The 20,626-nt window shown below is 40.0% G+C and overlaps 1 protein-coding gene across 1 annotated transcript; it reads right to left on the minus strand.

Annotated features, from left to right (window-relative positions):
- Positions 1 to 474: 474 nt before the first annotated feature.
- LOC136448740 (C-type mannose receptor 2-like) lies at positions 475 to 19,561 on the minus strand. Its single transcript, XM_066448385.1, has 20 exons — positions 19,437 to 19,561; positions 14,163 to 14,314; positions 12,748 to 12,866; positions 12,322 to 12,461; positions 11,671 to 11,891; positions 10,653 to 10,741; positions 10,141 to 10,250; positions 9,431 to 9,560; positions 8,934 to 9,016; positions 8,418 to 8,537; positions 7,223 to 7,315; positions 6,348 to 6,526; positions 5,262 to 5,426; positions 4,809 to 4,956; positions 3,965 to 4,123; positions 3,213 to 3,295; positions 2,845 to 2,986; positions 2,348 to 2,383; positions 1,729 to 1,902; positions 475 to 626 (listed from the first exon to the last, which is right to left on the minus strand). The coding sequence occupies exons 1-20, from the start codon at positions 19,477 to 19,479 to the stop codon at positions 475 to 477; spliced, it is 2,538 nt and encodes an 845-aa protein (XP_066304482.1). The 5' UTR covers positions 19,480 to 19,561.
- Between the last annotated feature and the right edge of the window lie 1,065 nt (positions 19,562 to 20,626).

Genomic DNA, 20,626 nt, shown 5'->3' on the forward strand with positions numbered 1-20,626 from the left:
ACGACAAAGTTAGCTGGTGCACTAAGACTAAGATTTATCTATTAGTAAACTATGAATGAATGAAACATTGGTCTTATAAGCAGAATTTGTCCCCAACCAGAGAAATTGAAACTATTCTAATCCAAAATATAATTCACATGTACCTTGAAAGTAATATAAAAGATTTCCAGCTATATATCTCAAGCAAAGTGCCAGTGCTTGTGTATACAATGTACATGTACCAAGATGATTAATAGTGGACCATGGCTAACAAATTCTATCCTTAGAACTATATGGGGCAAGGCTCTGATTCTGAGATGTACAGACAATTCCATTACCAAAAGAAAAATGTGGCTGGGTAAAAGTGAATGATGTCAAAGCCTCTTACAAGTTGAGTACCTCTAAGCTTGCAGGGCATAGGAAAAAAGACTACTTCTCATCAATCAATCAAGCTCCGCCGGCAACACTACCATGATCAGATGCGCCTCTATTTTTTTACAGATAGCTCGTGACTATGTTCACTTTACCTCCTCCCCAGTTGAGGTATGTGAACGGCTGTCCATCACTCCACTCCCAGCCTCCCTCTGTGCCTCTGTCGTGAGCACCGATCCACACACCCGTCACACCATTCACTCCACTCAAACGCCCTGAAAATACAGAAAGAATGAATGAATAAACAAATAAATGAACAAACAAACAAACAACATTCGACGTTGATGAAGGTTAGACATCCAGGTAGTAAGATACGCCAAAACGTCTGACTGTTTCAAAATCTTGCTTGAGTAACTATTTTTTGCGTAAACAACCTTCGAACATTTATCTGACAGTACTAGTTTGCGTAAAAAAGTAACATCAACATTACTCAGTAATATTAGCTATCTTGTGACAACTCATCATTTTTATAAGACATATACTAACTAACAAACTTCCACCAGGCTACATAATTCCAACACCCTGAAAAGATATGTCCAAACAGATCTCCAACCCAACTCCCCCCAGTATAATGCACTCTTGTATTGACTGTACATACCTGGGAGTGCTGCGTGAAAGATCTCTCAAACCCACCGTTTTTAAAAGTGGCGGATTTATGTAACCCGGCAGATTAATGTTAATGTAGGTTAAATCACATTTATTCTAAATGCTGGAGATGCATTCGTTGTCAAAATATGTTTTGCTTTTATCATACATGTACATGTCAGCACTTAAACAACATGTGGGAATAGAACCATTTGTCTAATCTTTTATCCATCTACAAATGGCACAACTAAAGTGGAACATGTCAGCTGCCTTCTCACTAGTGCTGCGTAGGTAAACGTAACACCAGGCACAGGTACGGGTACAGAGGTTTAGGTACAGGTCCGGACCTGTACCTGTACCTGAACAATTTGAAAAATTGACATGTGTTTTTCTGAACTTCTTGATTAACTGTTTTCAACTTGTCAGAATCTTTATTCAAAGAACATAACTATGTTTCCTACCGCCAAACTCCCTTGGCCTTGCTATCAAAAACTTCCGGCCTGCCTGAATAATCTGTTGCATATTAGGTACGCTGTTCCAAGGTGTCACTTTGGTTTGGTGTTGCATGAGGTCAGTAGATCAGTCACAAAATACGCATATACTTGGTGTAAATTCATATCGATACAGTACCAGTACTTCATGATCCAGTAATTTAGACCTGTACCGAATCAATTTTTACGGTACAGTACCGGTACACAGTACACAATACCGGTACGCAGCACTACTTCTCACCGTTGAGGTATGCCTGTTCCTGTGGGGTGGTGATACTGGCAAGGTCCCCGCCTTTGTTCTGACAGTTCTCCCTGGCGTGGTGCCAGGTGCGGAAGGATGCCACGTTAACCTGGTAACAGTAGTCACTCATGGGGTCCTCGTCCCATCCAGGGGGGCACTTTCCACTGGTCCAGCCTGGGAGAGGGGGTCACAGTTCAACATCTGAACAATTATGACTGTGTCTATGTAGGTTAAACATCCTGGTATACATGTATAAGATATACAAGGTAACAGTTACTCAGTGGATGTTGTCTGAAACATCTGACCGTTTCCAAATTTTATCCAGTTGCTTGAGTAACCGTTAAGTTGCGCAATTATGATTATGATTTGGTGTTTTGACTGATTCAATGACACTTCAAGTTAACAATCAGTTTATACTGATTTATAACTGTTTGCAAACTGTTTATTTTTTTAATCCAGTATATGATGACTGAGTGAATGAATGAATGCGACTTGTTTCTATTTTTTTCAAACACAAGATGTAGGATAAAAAAGGACAATAAACACAAAAAATAAAACAATTACTGAAAATAAAACAATTACTGTGATAAACACTAGTCAGAGTTTTAACACAACTTACCGATTGTTGTTGGAATTACTGGTGGTGCTCCAATTTCTGTAGACAGAAAGAAAGTTTGTTACAATAAACTTTCAAATTCAATTTGCCACAAGTGCCCTAATATATGATGACAGAATCTTATTGTTTGTATCAAGGTGTGGGGTGGATGTAGCAGTTACATCTTTTTCCAAATTTTATGCATGTTTTTCTTTAACTGTTGCTACTATTTCATCTAAATAGAACATTCTGAATTGCACATACCCATTTTGATACAAATCACTATTAGCAAGTTATACCATAAGCTGACAAACTTGGATGCAGGGAACTACAAATTCAGCACCAAGGACAGGCCAAAACAGTTCTTGCCTTCATTTAACATTTCCTACACTGTTTTCATAACATCATTATTTCTTTAAGTGGGGTATTCTAAGGAAAATCATCAGTTCTCCCTGCTGCCTAACCACATTATCAAATTTGGTTCCAAATGGCTACCCAAGCAGACTGAAGGATAAACTCACCAGCTGGTTTCTTGCAGGTGTAGTCACGACGGGCATTTCCGTCACAGGGGACGTCATTCCACTTCCCACTCGGCACGAGCAGCACAGTACAGTCCTCCTCTCCAGCATTGTTAGGTTCATTGGGATTCCAGTTGAGAAACGTCTGAAGAAAATAGTACCGTACAGTACGCAAATCTATCAAATAGCAAATCTTCATGACAAAGCCAGAGATATTTAAAAGGAGGGGGGAAACTACTCGATGTCTGAAGAGGATTGTTACATGAATCTACAAGACATAAAACCTTCAGAAATACATTGTTTCAGAGATGGATAAAATTTGATGTGAATGGTGATGGATAATTAGATTGTTGGTGTTGTACTTTACTTACAATAAGAGAGCCGTCAGTCCAAGTAAACGTTCCCTCAACGTCCCTGTCCGTAAAACCTATGAATTGTTGTGTGTTCATGTGAGCTGAAGGGAAACAAGTAAATATAAACACACGTATTCCAACATGATTATGACATACCCATTCCATGGCAGCAAATCTACATTCAACTCAAATAAATAAAAAACAAACAAACATGTCAAACATCTACATATCTTTCAAACCTCTCATGCATGCTGTTTTCTAACTAACGTTTTGTCCAAATAGAGCAGTCGCAACTTGGGATGGCCCGTTTGGACCCAAAACTGTGCTTTAACAGAATTAGCAAGTCAGAGCTCTTGGATGCATGAACCACGAAGTCAGCACCAAGGTCATGACAAAACGGAAAGTTCCTGTCTTTTATTTATCATTTCCCACACAGATTTCTTTTCATCATGAGTTTTAAGGGGTCCTAATATTACATCCCAAAAGTTACTAACACATTTCGGAGACTGTGTTTGAAAATCAAAGTCATTGTCACATTTAGAGGCTAACAGCAGATATAACTATGTACAGCTTCTAATCTGAAAAAAAGTGGATACAGAGGCCCAGGAATTCAGCACCAAGGACAATGGAAAAGAGCAGACTGATTCCTTGGCATTATGATTGCTCCAATACCAAATTACTTTAGCTCTGTAATTGACTACAAATGTCAAGTTTCATTATCATGCCTACAGGCCATGTTCAAGACTAGAAGAAAAACAAGGGAAGCTTACAGCGGATGTAGCTCTGCTCAGCTCCTGAAGTGATACTGGCAAGATTAGCGCCTTGTTGTCTACAGAAGGCATCCGCATCATTCCAGGTGGCCTCTTGTTTCTCAAAATAGTAGCAGTTGCCTTGGAACAGCGACCATCGATCTGGGCATCTCATAAATTCTAGGATAATTAGAATCAAAACAAAAATTATTCTGTGACTCAAACCCTTTTGTAGATGTTTCATCTCATACTAGGTTATCAAAAGCTATGTTTACACAGTAAAGTCAATATGAACTTCTAAATCACATAAAAATCAATTTAGCTGTAGGACGAATCATTCAACAGAAGCAATTGCAGATGGATATCAAAGACAAAATATTAAGTTGCAATAATTACACTTTTACCGATCCTGGTCCATTCCAAACACAACATTTATACTTGCAGATATCATCTAAAGCATTACTGTATACTGTACTACATGCTGTGGTGCCAACCCCCAGGATGAGACACCATCTGCTTGTCTAAATTCTTAACTAGGTGTTGCAGACATCTCCTCAGTGCTGCGGTCACGTGGTCTCCGGTGGTACGGACACATGGAAAGAGCTAGTGGCTGCACCAACACTATCACAAAACTGCAGTTACCGGGCAACAGAGGTCGCGGTAGACCAAAGAAATCTTGGATTGAGTGCGTAAAGAAGGACATTAAAGGGTGAGGCCTCACCAACGTGGACCCACTGGACAGAGCCGCTTGGAAGCGCTGTGTGAAGACTGCTGCCTACCCCTGCGTCAGGGAACCCCACAGCAGTATAATCTAATACTGGATACTACTACTATGCTGTGCTGGTGAACATAGAGACATTCTTACGTCCACTGTTGTCGCATCCTAGGATTTCTGCCCTCATACTGATGTGGTTTGTCCACGTCTGCGGCCAGAAGCGCACATACCGCGTGACAACCGGAGCGTCCAGGAGGTTTGTCACTTCTGTATCTCTGTCGTTGTTAGCCGCAAAAATCTGGTAACATGGTTGTATTAAAGCAAACATTTAGAAAAATGCATGAACCGATATTGAGGGATATTAGCCAAAAAAGGGGAAACATTCAATATAGAAATGATAAAAGCAATGGAAAAGTACATTCAAATATTCACTCACTTACTGATGATAGCAAATGCCATCCTTGATTGTTAAACATGATTCTACTTTAGAAGCTGGTACATCTGTAATGTTATACAATGCCAAGCTTTAGGAGCAGTTATGCTAGCTATACAGATACAGATGCGTCTGCTGAAGTTTCAGTTTCAGATGAATTATATGTATACCTTCTCCTGCATGGTAGTTGTGTCCATGATTGTAGTGAAGGTCTGGCCATCGCTGCTAATTCGCAGTTTGTATGAAGTGACCCACTGTCCGCCTCCCTGTCCGGTGTAACCATTCCGTCCCTGGGTGATGACCCCACTGATGGTACTCATCCGACCTAGGTCAACCTGTCAATCACAAAATAACCGTTATGGTGGTGACGACTTTCAAACTTAGACCACACCGATTTGCTTAAATGGATGGCGTCTGTGTGGCATAGTGGCAGAGCATCCGGCTATGAACCAATGAGACCCAGGTTCAATCCCCAGCGGAGTACCAAGACATGTCCGGACATGCACCCAGACCTTGTGCCCTTTTGAAAGGCACTTCACACATATTTCCCATGCCCTACGCCCAGTAGTAGGGTTTAGGTTGGCGTTAGGAAGGGCACCCAGTCGTACAAAATTTTGCTACAAAAAAGACGAGAGAGAGAGAGAGATGGCATCCTCAAAACTGATGCGAGCATGCAAAGAAAATAAAGGTGGGCAAAAAAACATTGCCTTCAATATGAAATCTAAGTGAACACACAGAATATGGCAATGTTATACCAAACAATAAATTCTTTCCTTTTGGGGAGAAACAGACAAATTGATGCACATCCATATGATCAAGTCAGCGTGGACTGATATGAATACACAAAGTCTGATTCATGATCATTGAGTCTAATGCATGCATACTTCTTCAGTAAACATGGTAATAATCTCTCATTCAAGAGGCAACAACAACACATAGCATGGGCATGCAGACTAGACAGAACTAGGAGGAGGGGGTCTTCCAAGACGAAGGAGGATGGAGGAACTACTTCTACAGGTGTTTCCTTGCTGGTACCTGTAACCATTGATTCTGGTCATCTGTTTGAGCAGACCAGGACCCAAGGCCACCCCCTACACCATCCTGTGTGTTCAGTCTCCCTCTCCAAGCTGCCAGCGACGGGTCAGACGTTGACGAAGCCGTGATGCTTTCATTCGGTATGTACCCTGATTCCATTCCCATTGGTTGATAACAACCTATTTGCATATGAAGGCAAAAAGTGTGATTTTATTACGGACCTGTAGCCACTGATTCTGGTCGTTAGTTCGAGAAGACCAAGATCCAATGCCGCCACCAACTCCATTTTGTGAGTTGAGTCTCGCTCTTCGAGCACCGTGATTCGCGTCATACTCAGAAGAGGCCGTGATACTTTCGTCCGGTATGGACCCAGACTCCATTCCCATTGGTTCATAACAGCCTGTTATACCAAGGATGAAAAGTTGACTTTTGTTAAGTCTTACTTCCAAATTTTCAATTGTCTGGATGATTGTGTGTTTTCTGTTATTTTTTTCATTCTTCAGAAACCATGTTTATTTTCATGTTGGATTTTTCATAAAGGCAAGAAATCAATTTGATTTACTGCTCCTCTTTAAAAGCTTATTTTCATGTCAAAAGCAGCTTTTGCAACTTTTATATTATTTTTCCGTAGTGCAAGCCAGTTAAACTATCTTGAAATTGAAACAGAGTGAGGGTTTCATTAAATTTGCAGCGGGCAGTACATCATCATCATCTTCATCATCATCTGTACAATATGCAGTAGAATATGCAGTAGAACCATATTATGCCATAAAATCTTTATCTTATTTTCTCTTAGTGCCAGCAAGTTAAACTATCTTGAAATTGAAACAGAGTGAGGGTTTCATTAAATTTGCAGCGGGCAGTACATCATCATCTTCATCATCATCTGTACAATATGCAGTAGAATGTGCAGTAGAACCATATTATGCCATAAAATCAAAAAAAGATAGAAGTATAAAATTTTAACACATTTCTTTATACTTTCCAGACATTTTCCTTCTTGAGAAATAAAGATAGATTATTTTGATTGACCTAAAAGTAGATTATACATATATAGCTGTAGAATGTGCCCTGCACAAAAATAAATTGTACTCACTGCCAGAGAGGAGGGTTTCGCCATCAGGGATTTTACAGGTGAAGCCGTGCATGTTGAAACAACTGGCAGTCTCCCACTGTCCCTGGTCAGATCCTACAGTCGTTACGTACAGACAACAACGTTAATAACTTCAAACCTTTCCAAGTCCTGTTTTCCAATCTGTAGTACTACATAACTCAGGCATGCATCAACCAAGTTACTGACGAAAGACAGTAGATGCTTTCTGAAACGTTTGACTGTTTCAAAATTTTATCCAGTTGCTTGAGTAACTATTTTTGGCATATGTTACTACCTGGATGTCTAACTTTCATCAACGTATGCATCAACCTGTATGATATCATAATGACCACAAGTCTAAGTAGTCATCGATACTACTACACTTAGAAAACTTTATTGACACAACAAAAGGACTTTAGCAACCATAAGTCAGTTCTTTAACCATTCTAACACTACATAATGTTGGAAAAGCCCTTTCCAAATACAATTTGATATTCGAATTCATACTCCAATGGGCAAGTACATGTGTTGTTGCTCCTCTGATCACATCCAAGCAGAATATGACTCTGCCGACTTCGATTTTTCGTTTTCACTACAGGTCTAGACTAGTGGGCAACCTCGCTGTCAAACTCCCAACCAGAGATGACCTTGCACACGATTAGCTACCAACCATGGTCTGGAGAAGGTTGGGTGCCCTTCAACTTAGTCTTGTCGGGTATGGGTGACAGGTAGGGGTGGATACCGGTTTGGCTTAATAAGGTCCAAGTCCAAGTTTAGGTCCAGAGATTTAGGTTCAGGTCCGGACCTGAACCTGGACCTGATCCTGCCCAGATGATGTTTTGTTTTATTAGGCCAATATTAAGCATAGAGAATTAATACTGACACGCACGACTATAAACGTTTCTTGGCGAGAAGACTTTCAAGACAAACCAGTGTTTGATATTTGAATGTTGCACTTATTTTAAATGCCTTTTTTTGTCAGAGGGGAGACTCAAAACACTTTTTATCAAACAAAATAGAAACATATATTTGTACTTTGTTCAGTTTTTTTTTATTCAGGTTTTAGGCTTTCAGTTTTTTTGGACTCGGTTCTTGAATGTTATAAAGTTCCGAATCAGGTCCAGCGAACCGGTATCCACCCCTAGACTGACAGGGGCTTAACAGGTTCATTGATACAAAGAGAAGACAAGACACTCACCAGTATATAACCTACTGCAATCCCAGCTGCCTGTTGTGTCTGTGGGGTTGTTTGGGAACCAGTTGGAATACGTCTCGTTACTGCCATCTACCCAGTCAAAATGTCCATCATCTGCCACGTCTGTGTTAAAGAAAGAAAAAAAGAAAGAACCGAACATTGAGATGAAACATTTTATGGACATGAAAATGTGTACTTAGAGCATTAAGTGACTTTGGGCATAATCCATTACATCAAGCCACAGAAATTTATTTCCTTCATATTCGGACATTTTAAGGTGAAAAGTTAGCAGGCGAACATCATAAAAGCAGAGGCCTAAGAGGAAAACTTCAAATATGACTGTATTCACCCCATAAAACTGAGTGCACCAAGGCATAAACCTCAGTCCTCAGGTTTTGTATTGATTTGAAATCTAAGTAAAGCATTTTTTTCTGATCTGAGAACCATCAAATCAGTATGGTCCTATGATTTAAGTATTACCTAAATTCATATATAGTAAATGTGTGACAGTTGTTTTACCAGAAATTCCCAGCCACAAGTCCTGTATTCCCCCAGCAAGCACGGTGGGAAACAGGGTCTGGACAAAGTTCTGCTCATCTTGGCTGTAGAAAAATAAAAGCATGTAAAATCTCATATATGATAAGTATTAAAACTATGATGATGTAGAAATTTATGTCATAATATGTTATATCAATAGGATGGACAATCATAGGCATACATTGTTCTTAAGTATATTGTGTCAAGAATTTTATGAAAAGTCAAATAATTATGAACAACGCATTTTCAAGAAGAAGACAGCAAAATGATGGTCAAATGAGAGTAATGATGATATTGTTTGCAAATTGGATTGGATTCAAAAATATGTACAAAATCTTTCATACATGTATTACAAAGTTTTGTTATTTCAAATACCATGGATGGTCCTGAATATTCATGTGCATTAAGGTTTAGCTACTACGCATAATAATTACTTGGACTGACATGTTATATTCAAGACTGTGCAAACTGTTCCATACCTGTGGATAGTTAACAGCATGGCACCATGACTCTCACAGTAGTGCCTGGCATCCGGCCATGTCATTTTGGGGTTGATGTTGAACTGGTAGCAGTAGCCATTGTAATTGCGCCATCCAGCAGGACATGACCCTAGTGTACAGGTAAACAATGAATCAGTACATACAAAAGGTCCGGGATAAAGTAATCTTATGACCCAACCTGCCTCCATTAAAACCAGGGCTATCTCCAGGACCCCTCCCTCCGTCCCGGGATGGAAATTTACTTGTTAGGACGGAAAGAAATTCACCCTGTTCATCTCAAAATCTGAACTTCATGACATGAAATTGATGAAAATGTATCTTTGGAAGCTTAAAATGATGAATTTAACAACAAAAATAAAAAAAAACATCAGCTCGCAAACAATGAGTAGGACGGAAAAAAATTCGAAGCTAGAGACAGCCCTGATTAAAATATATTAGGAAATACAAATTTCACAGACATACATATGATACAGCTACCACCTTCTCATTAGTTGACTGCTAATTTTGATTGACAGCTTGGATCAAACTACCAGGATCGACTTACAGTGAGTAAACAGACACAGAGTACCGGTAATAAGTAAAGTGCCTGCGAAGCTTACTGTTATAATTAAATCTTGGTAGTCCTTCATTGCCGAAGACGACTGTTATCAAATGTGATTGTACGATATGGATTCTTTATTTGAACTTACGTTGCTTCCCCTTTTCACACAAGAAAGCTTTCTCATTTCTGCAACGGATTGGTCCCCATTTCCCTCCATTGGGATACAACTGGACGCACACAGCTCCTGGAAAGGCCCAGCTAACAGGAAAAATGTCAAAACGTTCAGTCATACACTTGTGAGAACAGCAGTTTGCTAATTTTGCGCATAACCTACATCAAAAGAAATGATTTGAAAACTGTGAACTGTTACAGTATCTCCTATAAGAGTGACACAAATCTGATGGAAATGGTTACAAACACAGAATCTCTTTTGAAAAAATATAGATGATGCTTGAATTCGTATCTAGTAATAATTGATTACCATAAAATACTTAATGTATATGACTTCAGTGATAGTAAAGAAATGTGACTATCATTATGATAGTACTAATATTCTGTATTGAAAACTCAAATAAATCTAAGTGAATGGCATGCATATTCACTCCAAAAAAGATTAGACAGTCCAGTTACTATCTTTGGAAGAAATGTTAAGTTGCTTACTTTCCATCTGATCCTTGGACGTTGGGACCCCAGTTGGTGAAGCTGGCAGGTGGGCCGCCTCCACTCCACTGCACTTGGTTCGGAGAGGCCTGTGGGCACAAGGACAGGTCAGGACAGGTGTTGTATGTTCTGCCATCATGATCACAGTATATTACTCACTGCATGGTTTATTGTCAAGTATCATATAGGTAGATATCGTCGACCGATCAGAAGGCTCCATTTGCGGGTCTGTAATCTTCTGTAAACTTCGTACGGACCCGGTGTTCGAACGTTACTATCAAATGACAGGGGGTTTTGTTTCTATATTTCATGTTAAGACAAATACTACACAAATTAAATACAACACAAGGTAACGTTACATACTAACCACTATATGGACAATGGCTATATGATAATAACGTTAATGACCCGCCCTGAGGCCTATACGGTGTGATAAGGCATGGTCGTTCCTATAACCACCGAATAAAGTGTTCGGTGGTTATAGGAACGACCATGCCTTATCACACCGTATAGGCCTCAGGGCGGGTCATTAACCCTATATTATTCCCCCTCTTATTGAGGTGGGACATTACAATTCAATGTAAATTGGTCTAAATACATTACAGTTCAATGTAAGTCGGTCTAATGACAGATTCCCTGAGAAATGGCTCTGAGGAAACTCACCACATTGACTGAGGAAGGACAAATTCCACACGCAGGACCATGTAAGAGATCATTTTATCATAGGATTGATAAGATAAGGGAAGACTCAACCTGTTTACCAGCAAAACAGAGGCATCTGATGGTCTGTGACATTTATGTGCAAGCATGTCCAACCCTCGCGAGATGGGAACTTCAGACAATAACCCAGGTACGTTGATGAAGGTTAGACATCCAGGTAATAAGATACGCCAAAAATAATTACTCATCAAGCAACTGGATAAGATTTTCAAAATACCCCAGATAGTAAGTGTGAGTGTTTTTCCAACACAACACAACACAGTGTTTTGACTTTTTAAAAGAGTCTAGAAATACTTACTGTGTCCGAGAGGCCGATATATATAGCTTCCTGAATTGTAAGTGCTTTGGACATGACAAAGTTGTTCTCCGCGTCGTCGATGATGGAGACCAGGTCGCCGCCGTACGAGCGGCAGATGGACTGAGCGTCGAGCCAGGTCTCCTTCTGACTTCCGCTGAACTTGTAGCAGCGGTCGTTGTACAGCTCCCAGCCATTTGCCGTGTCACAGGCGTCCACAAGCCCTGTATTGGGGAACAACAGAGCAACGGAATGAATGAATGAGTGAATGAGAGAGTGATTGAATGAATGAATGATTAAATGAATGATTAAATGAATGACTGAATTGGATAGTGGATGAATAAGAAATTGAACTTGTGTGGGAAATGATTAATCTTTATTTACATGTCTATCACTTAGTGCAATGAATTGTTATCACTCATTTCTTTAAGCAAGTTAATTATCAAACCCAATAAGTTAGAACTTAGTGTCAGTAGCTAAGACTAGAGTAGTCATATGTTACATAATGTTCATCATTTTCTGTCCGTCCACTCCGTGTTACATGTACAGCCTACGGGCAAGAATTTGCAATAAACTTTCAAAACTTTCATTAACGTTATACAATAAGTATCGAAGTTGATGTAGAATGTATTGTATTTAGAAACATTTACCCACCAGAAAATCGCTCGCAGACGTAAGGCTTCGCAGTCGTGCACGCCAAATCGTTCCACTTGCCGACGTTTGACCGCACAAACATTTCCACACAGTCCTCGCCAGTAGAATGAGCATTGTTGGGCTCACCATCATTCCACATACTAGACAAACAGAACACAATAATTATTAATTTTTCTTATTACAAAACAAATATTTGTACTGAAAAAGGGAGAAAGTTAATGAAGAAATAGAGTTTTACATACTCCTCCTAAATATGCCACCTCCATTCCTGTACATGTAAATGATAACTGGACAAAGGCAAGACATCCCTCTAATAGAATGGAATAGTCCAAAGATAACGCTTACTAGACAAAATGTTTCAGTGCACTTTGCTCGGCCTATTCATCGTATATTCCTACACTAAATGTAAGATTTCTGCTGCCTTACTTGATTGCTGTGTTGAAGGGTGTGCCGTCCGCCCACACGAAGGTCGTCTCTCCCAGTATGTCGTGCAGACCGATCCAATACTGGCCCCCATCGTTGGGTAACTGTTGGGACATCCATTGCTGCAAGAGAAAGAAGTTAAGGGATTAGTACAATATTTACATAAAGCTTATTTGCATACGCGGGACAAAGCAATCAACCAGTAGGCTTTGTCGCACTATCTTACCAACTTCTTACTAACAAACTTACTGAGAATGAATTGAAACAAGATTGGCAACATAAAAAGATGTTGCCATGGCGACGGTGGTCTCTGTTAACGTTTTCGTTTTTAGCCCACATGCAAATAAGGACCTCGCATAATTCATATCAGTCGATCACCTTCTCTACCAAAATAACACACGTTGTCTTAAGTATGAAGATCTTGTCTTCACAAACAAAGATATCGTACCATTTCCTCATAAATTATGTAAATGAGGCCCTCTATGCAAGATTTGTGTCTAATAGTGGCCATATTTATTTAACTTCCAAATGGTGCAAAAATGAAATCCCCATCATTTACCACTATGGATTTACTAGTATAGTATTTTGTCATTAATTATGCAAATTACGTATCAATTTGCATAATTGATATCTATCGATATTTATCAGTTACATATGTCATGTGTTTGTGAGTCCTATAATGATAGAATGCAGCTGACTTATTAACTGTCCTCATTAATTATGCAAATCAGATATTGATTTGCATAATTGGCATATGATTATGCAAATCATCACTTAAGCTATCTACACACCAAAAATTATGATGATCCGTCATCCCCTTCTTGCGTTATTCTCTTTCAAAGTTTGAGTCAAAATCAGCTCCTACAGTTAAAAAAAAAGGCCCCTAGGGGTCCAAATCTACAGGACATATTTTCCTAACAAAGAGCTATCCACCACTTAAAAATCATGACTATAGCATGTTCAGAAGACGACATTTGAAAAGTGAAAGTTCCCCTGTAGTACCATAGAAAGTCGCTAGGGGGCCTAAAATCCAATCAATACAAGGTCCTCCACAGTCCTACCCACCTACAAAATATGAAGACAATACATCCAGGCATTCTTGAGTTATCGTCCCATGGACTTTCACATTCCTGTACAATTCCTAGAATTCTTGCAATCTGCACACAATATAGTAAAAATTTGGCTCGCCCCTGAAGCGTCGCCAAAAATAGTACGGAAAAGAATTTTATACAGTGACATCTATGCTTTCAGCCTGAAGAATTGGCTACGTTTAAAGACCGTTTTAGAATTCGTTATGATTAAATTACGACGCTGTTGTGATGCGGTTTTAATTGATATTGAAACTTGAGGATCGACGAACTCGTCATTTGCAATGGTGTCTTGCGCACCTAAAATGCTAGATGTCGCTTTTGACCCACCTGTTCCGCTGCAGTGGTGAGAATGACAAGGTCCGCTGTGAATGCGTTACAAGCCGTTCTCGCTTCGTTCCAGTCTTTCGGGTCGCTGAAGACTTTGTAACAGGACTGCTGATAGGTTAGCCATCCGTCAGGACATGCGTTCTGAGCGACAGCTGTGGGCAGATTTATTTTACTGAGTTAGAGTCCGTACTATGCAGATTTTAAAGGAGTCCTAAACTCGAGAGGGCGGTGTTATTTTCCACTAGATTATGTATCAATGAATACATAGTCAGCCGACTTTTTACAGAATTCTGCTAGTGGTGAATTACACAAGGTGTGTTTTTTCAAACAATATGATACTCGCTAAACCCTTGCAGACCCTACCCATGTATTCCCTATGTGTAAACATACATCTTTAACCGTGAATATTTTTTGGCACAGATGAGGGTGGTTAAGCACAATAAGAAGGCCAATTGTAGATAAGATAGAAAAGAACACAAAGCAATACGAGTTTTTCTTAACCCCCCTGACATTCTTTTTGTAATTTAACTTTTGTCAGGCCTTGTCAGGCACATTGTAATACGCTATAGGCTGAGGTTGTTTAATTTAATTAATCAGAAAATAGAGGGTCACCGGGGGAATTCGGGAAAATACTCAATGCTTTTTGATGCGCCGGGACTAGTGGGTACTTTATATCGTATACTGTAAAAAGTATTCATTTTCACTTCCTAAAATTATCATCTATTGGAAAATAACTCCCCCCCTCTGGACTTTAGAGCTTTTCGTCACAATTTCTTCCAAATAAAATCAAAACGTTTGAAACATGTGATTCGGTTAATGAGGAAAACCATACGCAATCTTGCGTATCTCACTATTAGTGGCTGTCAAACCTTCATTGACGTAATGAAAAGAAGAAAAGGCGTAGTTTGGTAAAACAATGGTGCACTTTGTTCGCTTTACTGTAAATGCAGAAATGTTCGCGGTTGTTTTATGCTCACAGTTTTCGCGGCGACGTTTTACCGCGATCGAACTTAAACCACCGCAAACATTTTTATCCAATACTGCAGCAGTGTGTGACTATAGCGCTGCCGCAAGCTTAAACCACCGCAAACACTCCATTTTCACCTTAGTGCGAAATAAAAACCACGCGAACTTTAATGCATTTACAGTATTGGCGTCGCTATTTGCAACAAAGTGCTACACTGTGTACACACCTCACAGATTGTATCTGTGTTCGCATCAAATAAGAGAGATAGGCTTTAACGGGTGTGACATCAAATGTATATGTAACCAACCATACATCCTTCTTTCCTTCCAGTCTTCAATACGACTTTCTTCTTCAAATATGCCATGGATGTAGAACCTCAGGCATCAGAAATTGACACTTTGTACATGTTTTCGTCTAGGCTTCGTGTGTTTTTAAGAGACAAATGTTTGTGGTTTGACAAAGACTTAATTAACATCCGCCAATTTGCATTTTTTTCGCCAGTGACGAAAAACACACCGTCGTTTAATCTTTAGCCAATGAGAATACAGCTTAGACAGCTTACGGGTTTAAAAACATGTATTGTATTGATTGTTTCGGTCATATTCAAGACCGTGACATGTTGTACTAGCCACAGTTTGCTTGCATAACGCTTTGTTTAAAAAGGTGAGTGGTAGTAAATCAGTACACGGGACACTTCATGTTGTAACGCGACCTTTAATCTTACACAACCCTTAGTTGGTAAATACCAGCTTTATTGTGACGTTAAACAATAGGTTATAAATTCAGACGGCCTGGACAGAATTTCGAAAGTTGAGTAATAGCGGCTCTCGTTTCTTTCAGCAATCACACAATGACTGAGGATTACCTTTTATGTAAAATGCAGCACTGTTCAACAAAACAAGTGTACACTTCACAAATCTTAAAATATAAAAACATATTTGTGGAAATCGGGAAAGCATTTAACGGACTGTACGTGTCGATGAATAACTAATTGCCTGATTAGGGAAAAGGCTAACGCTATCTGGCTAGTCATTTTTGCTTGGTCATCCCTTGAGTCAAAGATCATGAAAGTATTTCGACTTAAACAACAGCCAGAGCGGGGGTGTCCCTGTGGTGTAGTGATTTGCGCTTCTGTCACTTACCACATCTGGTTCAAATTACTTGGAACTAGAAGGCCCGACTTCAACTCCCGGGTAGGACACCTCTGGACAAGAGACGCATTGAGTCATACCAAAGACTTTATAAAAATGGTACATACTTCTGAAACAGTATGGAAGTTAAACACACTCCACTTCCAGTGGACTAGACCCTGCTTCAGTGATTGCACCACAGTGTGGCACAGGGCTATGAAACGGGGATGGGCACCGCCCTATACACCTTATGGTGTGGGAGGATTTTAACTAACTAACAGTATGAGCATGTGATGCATACAATTGTAATGTGATTCCTGCCGCAAAAGATACAAGACTGGTGTATGCATGTGTATGGAGTAGTTCTCATCGGAATGTATTACATAAACCATGCAAACACCTGCAGGTGACACAGTGTTTAAACAGTCCAGAAACTGTGGCCATAGGTGATACATTACAATCCCTTCTAAAAATAAGATGTTAGGTAAAGGTTCCACGGCCTTTATTGAGTCTATAGGGACAGAACTGAGACAGTTACCACAAGGACACAAACGACAAGAACGTATGTGTAAAAAAGTGTACTAAAGCCCCCTCTCACTGGACCTGCGGCACGCTGGCGGCGTCGTTGCGGACGAACGAATTGACAAAGCACTCAACGAATTTCATCGACAAAAAATTTATCTTTTTATGCTTTAATTTGTGTGTTTTGTTGTCTTTTCGGTCATACTTGTAAGTTTTGAATGATATTCCCATTACAAGTCCCATTATAAGTCAAGGGTAACACAAATCCAGTTTAGGACGCAGCGACACCGCCAGCGTGCCTCGGGTCCAGTGGGAGGGGGGCTTCAGTCATCATCCGGTCTTGCGAGCCTCAAGCCCCTATCTCACTGGACTCGTGACACGCTGTCGGCCTCGCTGCCGTCCTACATTGGATCTCTGATACCCTTGACTTCATAATGGGAATATCGTGCAAAACGTGGAAGCATGATCATGACTAGAAAAACGACAAAACAAACAAAGCGTAAAAAAGACTCGTTTGTTATCGATAACATTCGTTAAGAGCTCGGTCGCAGTGAGATCGCTCACGTGCCGCGGGTCCAGTGAGATTTAGTTGGATTTACGAATTCCTATCACTAGGGACAGTGGGTTGGGTACGGTGTTGGCAGGTAAAGCCCATCTCTCTCCTTCCATCGCCTTTAACTTGACAAACGTAGTCAGGGATTTATTCGTTACACATAGAAAGCCGTCTTGAGTGCGTTTCGAATTCCCAAGGTCAAGGACACAAACGTCCTGACCTTTCGATGCTGTGCCTGCTAGCTTAACCACAAGGGCATTGATACCACATTAGGCCCCCGTAGCAAGTATCTATTCCCGTGATTGAGACAACACAAGATCATGTTTTTCGAACGGACACCGTTATCTAGCCGATACAACAACATTTAGCGTGATCAAAACTGTAGATAAAACCGCGCACTGTCCACATTACGCGCTCCCCTCCCAGCCACGCCTCTTCCTTCCCTCCCTTTTTGTCAACGTCACTATACCAAGCACGGCATCACACCGGTATATCCTGCATGTCCTGGCCTTTCAGGAAGTTTTTGAAAAATTCGCATGCGCCGGAATCGTATTCGTTGTTTGTAGACTGAACACATGTGCCATGCCATGTCTAATCTAAGTCCGTTCCTTTTCGTTGAAATGAATTTGCCACCCTCGCTCCACTTCGTGCATTTCTCTATGACCCTCGCGGACAGTTTGTTGCGCCTCATATGTAATGATTATGGTACTCTTTGCATTAGGTAAGTGATAACATAAACACGTTTTGTCGCATATAGCTCGCGACATTGCTGGGAAATTGGCGTCATTAAGTCACATTTTCCCCTCTTCCGACAAAGTTAGGGTCCTTAAGTCGCAATTTTACGGTCTCTTGTTCATCACTTGACAAAATCGGAATGTACACAAACGTTTCGAGAGCTGTTATAAGTCGTCATAAGTTTGTTCCTATACTAGCATTGTCCTTTTAAAAGGTTAGCCCCTTTTTTAAAGATATAGTATAGAAAGATGTATATGGAGAGCCTTTCTTTTATTTGAGGGTAGCGCGGCAAAGAATCTCCTAGTTATTCTGAGGTGAATTTTTTTCTAAATCGGACATTGCAAGTTCACGTGTGTCTAGTGAGGAGGCAATACTGTAAATGCATTTAAGTTCGCGTGGTTTTTATTTCGCGCTAAGGCGAAAATGGAGTGTTCGCGGTGGTTTTGAGATCGCGGCAGTGCTATAGTTACAAACTGCTACAGTACTGGACAAAAATGTTCGCGGTGGTTTTATGTTCGCGGTGAAACGGTCGCCGCGAACATTTCTGCATTTACAGTATTTGTCATTACGCGTTAGAATTGGAACATACTGCTTCTGTATTTATGCCAAATTGAAACACTGTAACCCTGTTACATGTCCGAAATCCTCCCTGTCCCAAACTTCAAGCATTTCCTGGTCTGTACTATATTATCTGCTCTACTGATAGCTGCCATTTTCTTGGCAAAGTAAAAACAAAATGTTCCTCCCCACCTTTAGCCAGATGCATAAATTTGCCGCACACAGAGATAAAAACATGTTGCTTCTTGCGCAACCACTCACGCGCAGGGGGCAAGAATTCTCGGTAAATACAGGGCTTGTTTTACATAATTATTAACTTTGTACAAACTGTACTTTATTCCAGCCTGGCACAGGCAGATAGTCACATGGAATGGCACGTTTAAACAGCCGAGTTTGGATCGATAGGTCGTTTTGACTATGGAAAATAATTGTGCGCTCCCCAAAATCGCTCACATAGCAGAATGTTATAGCGGTATATGCAACGTTCTGACAATACAGTGGTCGTATATCTTACCATATTCAGTAAAACTAACTCAGTGCTTGAAAAACATTGCACAAAAGTAGCCTGAAAAGTCACAGTACAAAGTCCTCAACAACAACATAGAATTACTGACTACAATAACGCCCACTACATTTGTTGAAGAAACTATTATACACATTTGTTAAACAGAAAAAACTGTTGTACAAAATTCATGCTGTATAAAGTCTCTATCCAGCGCTAAAAAGAGTAACAGCGGTGACTAAAACTTTTACAAATTAAGATGAAGCTTGCGTCTTAAGCGAGGGCTGAGACAATGACCGTTACATACCTGCTCTAAGCAGCCCTACGAGGAAGAACACCTGAAGTATCATCTTCTCATGTCTTGGTGTGAAAAGTGTTAAAGGAAAGAACCCTACTTGTGATTTGCGAAAGACCGACTGAACAGAGTAGAACTCTGACTAAGGTGACAAAGTTCGAGGTGACAGGGATATACCATCTGAAATATAAAGGGGTGTGTGGAGAAAATAATTTTTGTTTCCTTACCCTTTCCATCGGTGAAGGTATAAGAATCTAACTTACATAGACATACAAATTAGAAGCCCTTCATAATTTGCTTGTTATGATTTAATTACAGTTCAAAATACGACGCAGGTATATTCCAACAATAAACTGAACACCCCTTAACTGGTTTTTAAAAACGCCTTTTGTGCAAATATTGGAGAGGCGATATTTGGTAGGGGTACGAGGGGCGTGAATGTGATTTTACTGATAAAGAGAGAAACTTTGTTGACACGACTTAAAGTACAGAACCTTTCGTAAGGTCGCTTGCAAACAAGGCAAGCGGTTGTATAACGAAATAACTCACTTACTCAATAGTTGTATAACATACAACGTATGGTAACTTCTACTCGTTAAGAACAATTTTAGGAAACCAATCCTTGAAATATCATATAGTATGGACTATGGAATGAACCCAGTACAGTACTTAGTGAGGTGTATAACACTTCGGCAGTCTTTTGTTGAATGAATGGTTTTATTTGATCATTTTGATCGGATATGAAAAGCACATCGCAGCCATAGGCCGGATTGCGTGCTTTTTACATGTTAATGTTAATTAAAAACTGGTGACATTAGGCAATCTACCGGTTTACAATAATAACATCATCATTCCTATATTCAACAAGCAATAAATACATTCTAAAATCACAGGTAAACGCTACCTTAAAACAGGTAGGTTGAAGACGGATACGTCGGGATTTATGAAATACAAACAAAATTATCATCTATATATATATATATAACGTTACTAAGTAACAGGGTAAATTCTATAGCTGACATGCGCAGAGTGAGAACTGGCTTGGTAAATATCATTTGCATAAAAGAGTGAACAATCAATATGTCAGAGATCTGTTAGTGAGTCTGAGTCTGTTCGTTTAGTAGGTTGGTCATGAAGGGTACGTGTCTGTGTTTTTCTGCAGTGGAGTTTTCGTATGTACGGTTACTGTGGACCAATCAGCA

The sequence above is a fragment of the Branchiostoma lanceolatum genome, chromosome 14 (assembly GCF_035083965.1).
Source record: "Branchiostoma lanceolatum isolate klBraLanc5 chromosome 14, klBraLanc5.hap2, whole genome shotgun sequence".
Lineage (NCBI taxonomy): Eukaryota > Metazoa > Chordata > Leptocardii > Amphioxiformes > Branchiostomatidae > Branchiostoma > Branchiostoma lanceolatum.

Bases quoted from the DNA above. Each gene is read 5' to 3' on its own strand.
- LOC136448740 (XM_066448385.1), bottom strand. From the start codon at position 19,479: ATGATACTTCAGGTGTTCTTCCTCGTAGGGCTGCTTAGAGCAG. The intron at 10,251-10,652 runs GTAAGCAACTTA...TTTTCCTGTTAG, and splicing joins GTCCAAGGATCAGATGGAAA to CTGGGCCTTTCCAGGAGCTG. The intron at 7,316-8,417 runs GTGAGTGTCTTG...TAACGACTGTAG, and splicing joins TTGCAGTAGGTTATATACTG to GATCTGACCAGGGACAGTGG.